The 10645-nt window shown below is 55.7% G+C and overlaps 1 protein-coding gene across 24 annotated transcripts in view; it reads right to left on the bottom strand.

Moving 5' to 3' along the window:
* CSNK1D (casein kinase 1 delta) overlaps positions 1 to 10645 on the bottom strand; it is a 36558-nt gene that overhangs the window by 2454 nt on the left and 23459 nt on the right. For 10 of the 24 annotated variants that reach the window (XR_014078857.1, XR_014078858.1, XR_014078859.1 and 7 more), the window contains 3 exons: positions 10462 to 10610; positions 8356 to 8527; positions 7654 to 7793 (listed from right to left, as the gene is read on the bottom strand). Coding sequence is in view for 16 of the 24 variants with exons in the window: in XM_081576944.1 (XP_081433070.1) it covers positions 7654 to 7793; positions 8356 to 8527; positions 10462 to 10610 (461 nt within the window). In the remaining 8 variants the exon portion in view is untranslated. Of the gene's footprint in view, positions 1 to 1348; positions 3485 to 4607; positions 4673 to 7653; positions 7828 to 8304; positions 8528 to 10461; positions 10611 to 10645 lie in introns of those variants that run through there. The other 14 variants (XM_081576955.1, XM_081576946.1, XM_081576956.1 and 11 more) reach the window with 6 other exon arrangements.

Below are 10645 nucleotides of genomic sequence, written 5' to 3'. Positions count from 1 at the left end.
CCCCTCATGGTTCCACAAGGGACACTCCCCTGTAACCCTAAACACCCTTGCAAACAATGGTGTCAAGGGGTGTGCTGCTTTCATAGCTCCCAACCGATGGGGGTGGGCATGGTCCCCTCCTCCAACACGGGTTTCTAGGAGCTCCAAGCACCCCATTCAGAGGTGACAGGGCCCGGGCGCAGGTGGGAGGTGGAGGCTTGGACCCAGAGCTTGCTCTCTTGAGCACGGAACCTGCCAGGCAGGTCAAGGGGTAGAGTTCTCCATGTTGGGAAGACAGAGGTGGTGAGGGGGCTGGGGAGCAGGGCAGGCAGGCTCTGAGTGAAAGGGGCCAGGGTCCCTGTTCTGCCTGTGACCTCCCTTCTGGCAGGAGAACAAGAGGTGGTTCAGGGTTCACCTCATCACCATTCTAGCTGAGTCCAAGTGTCAGCAGGCTGAGGGGAGGAGGGGGAACCCATAAGGAAGAGCTCAGGCTCTCACATCCTCAGGGACCATCTGGCACAAGCCTGGCACACCTGGCTTGTGAGGAGTAAACACAAACCAGTGGCGGGTGGGAGATCCACCCGCCCCACTTGTTTCCCATGCATGAGGGTGGCATCACCAAGAACTTCCCTGTAGTACATGCAAGGCTGGCATACTCAGCTCCAGGACAAGTGGGTGTGGACCAGAAGGTGCTTAGTTACCACACCTATGCAAACACATCTGTGGTCCCAGTTCAATAGGGAGGGACTTTCCTGCGGGGCCACACCTTCTCACTCGGCTCCATCTGGAGCTCCCAGGGGTAGGGGTGTCTTGGGCTCCAACAAATCCAGGAGCAGAGGGAAGCGGAGGCCATGAGCCCAACAGCTGGAGAGACGATGCCCCCTTCTGACACTGCCTGACTAGAAGGGACAGCACCTGGGGCGTGAGGAATGCAGGCTGGTGCTCACACTGGGATGGTGACTGCCAGGCCCAAGCCCCTGGGTCCCAGCAGGTGCCCCCCTGGGAGCCCCTTCATGGGTACCATGAGCACCCCCCCATGGGCAGTAGGAACATGGCTACGGGCCAACTACCATGCTCTTCACTCCCCAGAGAACCCAAGGTGAGTGGCAGCACTTCCTTCCCACAGAGGTGATTAAAGAAGGGGACTGGTGTGTGCGCACGGCCTACACCGGCAGCAGCTCAGCCACATCCCTGTCACGCCCCACAGGCTCATCCCACCTGTTCCCGATCAGCTTACAAAAGTACACCAACAGGCTTCCAAAGGACAGACACGAATGCCCAGTCTCAGAAAATTTGTTTCACATCGTTATTCTACACAAATCAAAACTCAAAACTGATGAAATAAAGACCACATGGCAGGGGCAGGGAAGAAAGGCAGAAGTCATCATGAATTTATTATTTACATGGTGGTTAAGGACACAAATACAGTGGTCATACAAAAGCGCAGTTCAGAGACTGGCCACTGATACACAGGTTGATACAGACATTCCAACTATGTTTCCTGCAAGTAAGGATGGGGAGTTAAATATGGGGGGATGGGGGGGACACAACTGTCCACAACCACACTGCTGAGGACTCAGTTGGAGTCCACTTCTAAAATGCCATCTGGCAATTTCAGGTGAAAACCTGGATGCAGAACATCGGGGCCGCAGCTGCTAACAGCTCTCCAGGAGGGGGACGCCCACCTCTGAGGAAGGCACTGGGCCACGATGAAAGCCCCCAACTCACTGACCAACCTGAGCTCCCTCTACACTCCCAGAAACACAGCCCCACCTGGCCAAGTGTCCACACCCCGAAAAAAAAGAGTAGCCAGCTCAGGATTCAGAAAGAAGCAACCAGCTGCATTCTGCGCCATTAACACAGCAGTCAGGGCATCCTAGGACCAGCATCCCTGTGCTGGGACTTTGGGGGCAGGAAGGGAAAACACAGACATGGACACCTTTCAGGTCCCTAGCTTCCTACCAGTGCCTGTTTCTAAACAGAACACACTGCAGGGCAATGATGGGAAGAAATGTGAAAGTACCTATGAACATATATATTGCACCTCATTTCCAGAGACAGAGGCTCCTGTCTACCGGCCGCCACTACCAGCTGGTGCCTCTGTTACTGCTACTGCAAAGCGAGGGGGAGCGTCTCAGGACCCCACCTGGAGCCTGGTTGCCCCAGAGGGTCTTTATGGGGGAGACTCGGCCCTGCTCTGCCTCTTGGCCTCTGTGGGGTCACTACGTCCCAGGGAAGGTCACAAAAGCGCGTGATCTTTCACTCTCCTGGACATCAGGTCATCAGTCACCTGTTTCTTGGCACTTCAGAGTGGATTCCCTTGGGCCCTCTGGCCTTTCTGGGCAATGCTGGCACACAGGGCGGACACCACGGCCCTTGGTTTTGAGCAGAGATCTTAACACAGACTGGGGGCCAAACTGCACTGGTAATATTGACAGCCTATTTAGAAAATCTCCCAAGTTCAAAAGCACTGAGGCAACCACCACCAACATAACCAAACATGACTCCATGGAGGGGCCCAAGTCTGTTTGAAATCCTCTCCCGAGGGATCAGCAACATGACGTGAAGCCGTGGCTTTTGCAGTCTTCAGGCTCGGCTTCCTTCTCGTCACATCTGGGAAGGTCAGATTGATGGGCCGCTCTGTCGGAAAGCAGCCGCTGCGCCTTTGCATGTGGCCAGCACTTTCTAACTGCCCTGATGATTCAAGAATCCCAGCGGGTCTGCAGTGAGCGGGCATTTCATTTTACAGTGGGGAAGGGAGTGTGACAGCCAAAACTAGATTAATGAAGTCACGAGACACACGGCACACAGACACACACGTTACTTACACACGCATATATACGTGATAGAATTTCTGATGAGAAAATCCCTTCTCCACAGTGGACGACATAACAAACCACGAGACGCAGACCACAGAAACCCACGTGTGCTCTGCTCCCTGCCTCACTCCTACACAAACTCCACACCAGCACCTGCTTCAGAATTCTTTAAGTCAGCATCTTTAAGACCGCAAAAACAGACATGAAAGAAACAATAAAAAGACAGATTTCTTTACACAGATTTAAGCCAATAATTTTTAGCAAAATGATACAAAACTGTCTTAACCAAGTAGAAGATCGGTAGTTACAGTAGACTCGGCAGGGACATGGGTGCGCCACCACGGAGGGGACTGAAAGGCTCTTGGATGGGAGTTTGATTCTCTCTGCAACCGTCTCACTGCTTTCTTCCCAGCCCCGCTAGAACCGAGTTCACGGGGGCTCAGTGCAGCCCCTGGCGATGGCAGCGCTTGGAGTCTGTCCGGTTGGGTTTGTGTTTTGTTTCCCCCATGGGCGTCGCTGGGTGGGTGGCCTGGAGAGCTCCCGGTGTTAACATTTCGGTTCTAGACCGGGGGCGTGTCACTAGTAACAGAGTAGATCAGCCATGCATTGTCTGCCCTCAGCAAAAAGGAGAGTTCTCATCGGTGCACGACAGACTGCAGACCACTGGACGCCACCCGACCGGGAATCTGTCGGAGCCAAAGCACAGGAGAAGGTCAGCGTGAGGCCAGAGGAGTAGAGCCGGTTAGGCTTGAGCACAAAACACCAGTGACAGCGCCCGGGGAGGAGGAAGGGACAGATGCCGCCTAGCCCCTTTGGACATGTGCCCCCCAGCTGCTCTGGAAGGTCCCTCGAGGCCAGGACACGTGCAGCAGAAAGAGTGACAGGAAGACGGGGAAGGAAGAAGAGCCATGCAGGCAAGGAGGCCGCGGGGCCGCGAGCTCATGATCAGTCAGGCCGGACGGAGTCCAAGCAGGCAAGAGATGCCCAGCAACCCCTTCCTAGAAAGTAGCCTGGTGTTCCGAAATAGAGGACCAGGCCCCGAGTGGGCACTGGGACTCCACTTGGGGCAAGACGTGAAAGCACTTCCCATCAAGATGTCCCCCAAGAGTGCAGTCACGTTACAACTGCAGCCGGTCTGCCCCGCGGCGCCAAGTGGACAGAAGCTGCAAGCCCTCAGCTGGGAGGAGCCACAAGAATCGCCACCGAGAGGGGAGCTGGGCTTGGAGGCCCAGCCATGCACCAACGGCAGGGAGCAGGCGGCTGTGGCTGATGGGTTAATACAGACGAGAGCGTGGACAAGATGCTAGGCAGAGACCAAGTTCAAAAAGAAAAGCAAACCAGGAGGACAGAAATCAATGCTAAAGGAAGAGAGATGACAAAGCCAGGACAGCAGAGATCATCAGGAGTGTCTCACGCAGCAAGAGCGCAAGAGCCCCCACCAAGCGCGGCCCCCACAGCCAGCACAATACAATACACGTCCGGCGACCAACCTGGGACCACAAGGCCCCAAGCCTTCTGGGGCCACTGGAGCCGAGACTGGGCTCCTGCTCCCCATGCCAGCTCCTGACTAGAGACCACGGCGAGGGCCAAAGGCCAACGGACAGGATTCTGGGGTCATCCCAGACTGGACTGCCCACGGTAGCTGCTCTGGAATCCACGTGAGGAGAGGACCTGGGCCGGGGCCTTGCTCTACCTGGGGCACCTGGCATGCAAGCCCGACCCCCTGCGTGCTCCCTCAGGCTGGCAAGTGGGCGGCAGCTCCCACCCGGCCCGGCACCTGCCAAGGAGCCCCGCCGTGAGCACACTCACCCAGTGCTGCCTTCCGACGGGGAGACGTGCAGCTACTTGCCGTGATGTTCGAAAGGAATGCTATTCTGAGGTGGGGGGAAAAGACAGCTGTTGGTAAGGGTTCCACTGGCTGGACCAGCACGTAAGGCCCTCCTGTTTCCACAAGTGCTGCCTTGCCTTGCCTTGCCTCAACCAGGTCCAGGACCCCTGGCTGGGGCTGCTCGAGGGGATCCCGGGACCACACAAGGAACTGGGTCCCACCTTTCCAGAGTGGCCCCTGCTCCTTGAGGATGGATCCATCGGGGAGGCCAATGAGGGAGATCCTTCCCAACTCCTTAAGCAGTAAGAGAACTGGATGCCCAGACAGCAGCCCCTCCACAGGGTCTCGGCATCAGGAGCTCCTGACACTTGTGCTCAGCAGGTGGAGAGGACACCACCTCCCCATGACACAAGGACTGGATGTATTTTCTCACTGACACGAGGAAAAGGACAGGGCTGCGGACCTTATTTGGAGGGCCGGAATTAAAACAAGTCAGCCCACCCGTAGGAAAAACTGGTGCCATGGGTCAGTATTATGTTCTATTAACAGCGCTGGATGGAGAAGACACTTCTCACAAAGAGAAACCTCACACACAGGTTCAGCCACCAGAAGCCTTTCAGTCTCCGTGACATTCCAGCAACAGAGGCCAGATTCGCAGGCTGGGGTCGGGGGTGTGGGGACTGTAGTCCCTGGAGAAGGACAAGCGGGTGCGGAGGAGTGGCCAGGACAAAGGACATCTGTGTCACGTCCTCCCACCCCCAGCCGAGAGGGTCAGCAGAGCTGTCCCCCAAGCAGGCGGGTGGCTCCAGGCACTCGTATGCTGACGATGCGCTACCTCCTTGGCCTGGGTACACTGGCACAGGATGCAACCTCTCCAGCAAGAGGAAGCTGCTAAAAAGAGGCTGGGGTCTGTGCACACGTGGTGCTGCCCCCTGGATCAGTGTGTCATTGGCCCTATTCCTGCTTGAATCTTTTGGCGGGGGTGGGGGGTAGGGTGTGTGAATGGAGGCCACAGAGTCATAAAAGCTGGAGCAACTCTGATCACACCCTTGGTGGACAGCAGTCTTTCAGAGTCTCTAAGGAAGAGAGCCTGTGGGATGATCAGGAAAACCTGAAGGAGAGAGCTGTCCAGCTGCCCTCAACATGAAGATCATAAGGAAACTCCCAGGGTGACTAGGGTGTTTCTTTTGGAAGGGACAAACACACATTTCGAATCTCTTCAGAGACCGGCCCTCCCACCCCACTGTTCAGGCCCACTTCTTCGTATAGAAAGCAGAGAGAGAACCAGAGGGCAAGGACATGCAATTGTGATGGAAAGACTTTACAGGAAAGGTCTTGAAGCTGTGTATTGTCAATGTTCAGGGGTCACGGGCTGAATGAAGATGGACACAAGGTGGCGAAGAGGCTGGATTGAAACCGTAACTGCCTGGCACTCTCAGGACTCTTCTTCCACTTCCCTCAATGATCGTCAAAGCAAAACACGTTTTCTTGTGTTAAAAAAGAAGTTAAGCCTGCCCCTTCCTTGGTCCTTGCTGGCTGAGGTGTCTGGAGCCCTCTGCCAGGCCCGCTTGGCCAGGCATGGTGAACACCTCCAGGGACCTGCTTCCAACCGCTAGCTCATGCATTCCAGGGTTTGTGGGAAGAAACCTGTTAAGCCCCTTCTGTGCCCTGTGGTGACAGAGGACAGGTGTGGGGCTGGGAGCCCTAAAAGGCCCAATCTCATTACTGACCCACTGAGCCGCACAATTTGAACTACCTGCATCTTCAGTCTCTTAGAGAAAGTTACCATATAAGAAAAACCCATTTCTAGTAGACTTGCTAGTAAATTACTAGTAAATTTGGCAAAAACATTATTTCACTTGATTCAAATGTGCCTGGGCACACCTTGTTCCTCTGCCACAAGACCAGCTGGATGCCACAGGACTGAGGTCTGGGAGTTCTCACAAAATGCTCGACCCACCAAATTCACCAACAATCTACGCCCACTGTGCAGCAAGCACCGAGGAGGGCAGGACACAAAGTGTAACCCTGAGGCATCGTGGTGAAGCAAAGGGCCGCTGCCCCAGCACATGGCCAGGACCCGGGCTTCGGACATTCCTCAACCCGCCACCTGCCCACTGAGTAGACACCAAGGGGTAGTGCCAGTCCCCACAGGACACTGGCTGAAGCAGGAGAAACGGTCCACTTGGGTTGTTCCTGACCCCGTCCACCCCCTACTGCCCTGACTGCAGGAGGAGACTCTGAAGCTACTTGAGGAAAAACGTCCGCATGTTGGCAAAGAGCTGCTCTGCTGAGGGAGGCACGGTAGCAAGCACAGAAGGACAGCGCGGAAAGCCACAGTGGGAAGAGAACATGGGGGGAGGGGGCCCAGAGACCAGGCCCTGCACCTCTGAGCACACCTGCCTCACCAGACACAAGACAAACATCAGAAGGGGCACCAGAAGACAGGAACCCTCGCCCCGAAGCACACTGCCAAGCACTGGGCTCTAGAAGGCCTCTGCCCACGACACTGCACAGGCACGGCCGGCAATACGCCACCCCTGCCACCCCCCCGGCACTCTGCTGGGGGAACACCTGGCCAACAAGACCGAGAACAGAGTCTCCAAGGCTGGATGTGCCCACAACAAATGGTGTGAGCAGGCTGGAAGCACCAGCCTGCCCAGGGAAGATGGCCAAGGCTCCAAGGCTGCCCGGGAGCTGGGAGCCACATGGAGGGCAGCAGGAGAGAGAAGACCCCATGGCACATCCCAGCACAGCCTGAGGGGAGGGGTGTAGAGCCCTTACCCCGCACAGCTCATCAAGGAGGCTCCCAACCAAGGGGCCAAGCTGCATCGAGGGGCACAACATTACCCCATCAGTTAAAACACCCGAAAATAGGAAGAAAGGGAAGGAAGGAAAGAAGGAATGCTTTTGAAACTATGCCCTCACTCTGCTTGGAGCCCACAAGACCAGACCAAACATGGAGAAGTCAGAGGCCCGCAGCACTTGGCCTGGGCGAGCTCAGGTGCCAGCCCACGGGGTGCATACCTGTGAGGTGGACATGCGGGAGGTATCTTGCCGGCCCGTGAGGTCGGATGAGGAGATGTTGACCGGGGCACCGCGGTGCAGCCGCATACTCACTTTCCGCTCTCTTTCCATGCCGGACACGGGCCTAGGAGAGGTGTTCGCTGGAGGAGAGAGAGACAGGGGCAAGCGTGAGGCCTCGGAATGCAGTCCCACATTCCAGCACAGGGTCTCTCCTTGAAAACCACGTCTAACAAGGACCCTCAGCTGCCTCAGTTTCAGGCACAGGACAGCTTATTGCACCCTAAGATTAGGCCGGCACCAGAGGCTGATCCCCGGGAGTAAAGCACCAGGAGTCTAGTGGGAGGGTGGCTGGAGCCTATGCCTACAATGCCTATCTCGACAGGCAAGGAAGAGGCTAAATGTTATGTCATGAGAACAAGAGGCAAAGCAACAGAGCTCACAGGGAACATAATCCTTCAACAGGCCAACTTCTGAGAAAGAGATATTCTGGAAGGCACTATCCCATGTGGCCCTGGCGTGTCTAATTTCGGGAGTAAGAAATGAACAGAACGAGGACGCACATGCTTCACCCAAGAGGCACACCCGCCCAGACCCCATGAGGTCACACACTGGAGTGGTCCAGAGCAAGGACACACAAAACAGAACCCCTACTGCCTGCAGAGTGGGGACCGGGGTGTAAGCTGCAGCCCCGGGACCACTCACCAGTGTGTGAGGTAGGGGTGAGGGGGGTGGGAGGAGCCACCTCCTGTGTCCCCCTCAGCCGGCCCGAGGCCGTGGAAGGGAGGCCGCGGGTGGCTGGATTTCGGGAGTGTCTCAATCGCTCCTCTCGGTCCCGGCGTTCCCGCTCAGCATCGTCAGCTGCCCGGCTGGCTCCCTATGGAGTAAAAAGGGCGACACCAGAACTGAACTGGGTTTGGTGAAAAACCACCTGAGGCCCTTGGCCACCACTTGAAAAAACATGGGGGCGTGTGCAACAGCCCCCCCTGAAAGTCTACAGCCTCACAGCAAGTCAGGTGCTCCTCCCTCCAGGTGCACGCTGGACCCATCCCACACCCGTGGGCGAGTGGAACCGGGCTTGTCTCCTTTTCCAGCACAGCAGAGGAAACCTCCACCCAGTCGCCTCATCACTCCTCAGAACCCAACCATCAACAGCACCTGGTGACCCTCTTCTCTGTGATTATTCACATGGGGATGGGAACCAGCCTAGTTCAGAGGTGGCCCAATGTGGCGACAGCTGGCGGAAGGTGCCTGTGCAACGGGCAGGAAGGACAGCATTCGGTCAGCAGAAGGGGCCAACCAGAGCCCAGACGCCCGGCTCGTGCTGACGTCCTGCAGGTGCGCGTGAGACGAGGCTAACAGCCAGGCTCGTGCCGGACGGCCAGACAGTGGGCACAGCCTCAGCTAAGCTAGCTGCTTCCAGAACAGCTAGTTGACACTTTCAGAGAGTATTAAACCAGGAGCACAGGGACACTGGATTTTAAGTGGTGACGCCAGGATACCTGTCCTAGTAAAGGTTATGTCCTAATCACCAGCGCTGTAAGGCACGAGTCTGCAAACTGCAGCCCACGGGCCAAATGCAGCCACATTCATTTGTGCAAATAGTTTTCTTGGCACAGTCATGCCTGCTCACTGAAGCACTGCTTTGGTGGCTCTACAGTTACACACAACACAGAGTCAAGTGGTCACAATGCCACACAGATGGCAAAGATAAAACCATTTATTGTCTGGCCCTTTATAGAAAAGGTTTGCCGAATCCCTATGAGTGATGACAATGTAAGAACAAAAAATTTGTTAAAGTGGCTCTGGCAGGAAGTGCACCCTGATGTGCAGACTCCAAGTAACCTGCAGCACCACCCCCAAAGGTTGTCCTTAGAAGACCATCCTAATAAAGAGGTCTGGCAGGATGGCACGCGCCAGGTCCAGGGCAGGCCGGCTCTGCAGGCTGGCCCCAGCTTGAGGAGGCTGTGGCTCTCCGCCCCCACCTGGTCCCTGTGTGAGCACCCATGCACCCGTGAGGCCACGGGATAAGGCTTCCTGTTTTGCACTCTGAGGAGGAGGTTCTGTTCCTCCATCAGATTTTGTCACCCTAGAAAAATGCCAATTTTTGTTTTAAGCTCATAGAACACGTTTTTAATGAAAGAGGAAGTGCAAATTAAAAAAACAAACAAACTGGGATTCTGGCTGTAGTGTCAGAGATTAAACAAACTCCTACAACAGACTCAGAGACAGGTGGCCTGTTTTAGAGGAAACAAACTGAAGTCCAAGCTCCCACCCTATCCCACCCCGAGTCCCAACAGTGGGCATGCACACAAACGTAGGCTCATACTTAATGAACAAACTGAGTGACAAAGGAAATCAAATGTTAAGTCTAGCTCCTAACAAGGCCAAACGGAGACCTAACACACAGCACCTCCCAGTCCACCCACCCCCTGGGAGGCTGGGCCTCAGCACAGCCAGGTGAGGGGAGGAGGGGAAAGTCTTCGCCCTACCCGGCGGGAGTCACATCCCCTTGACAAGGAATTCACAGACCAGTGCAGTGACAACATCCTGAGGACCGCAGAGTTCCAATGAGAGCCCTGGTCTGGGCAGACCTGCACTGTGGACTACATCGTGGCCCTCAGGCGCCTCCTTGGCTTGCCCTCTGGCATTTTGCTTCTCAGAACCCCTTGTGCTCCCCATGTAGTAGCCATGCCTCGTGAAGCCCCACCTCGTATAGCTCCCAGAAAGGGATGGTGGCAGCTGGCGGCCTTCTGCTGACAGGCAAGCCCCTTCCACGCTGAGTGGTCAGTGAGCTAGGGGAACACTTACAAATTTGAGCATGTTCCAGTCGAACACGTAGTCATAGGAGAAACCCTGGCGATGGAACAAGTTCCTGAAGAGCTGTCTCAGGTATGAGTAGTCAGGCTTATCGTCAAAACGCAAGGAACGGCAGAAATTTAGGTACGTGGCAAATTCAGCTGTAAACACCAGAAGACTCAGAGGTAACCAGCAG

Source organism: Giraffa tippelskirchi, chromosome 3 (genome assembly GCF_054371585.1).
Source record: "Giraffa tippelskirchi isolate mGirTip1 chromosome 3, T2T-mGirTip1v1.2.pri, whole genome shotgun sequence".
Taxonomy (NCBI): Eukaryota; Metazoa; Chordata; class Mammalia; order Artiodactyla; family Giraffidae; genus Giraffa; species Giraffa tippelskirchi.
This window is presented reverse-complemented; position numbering and strand designations above follow the sequence as displayed.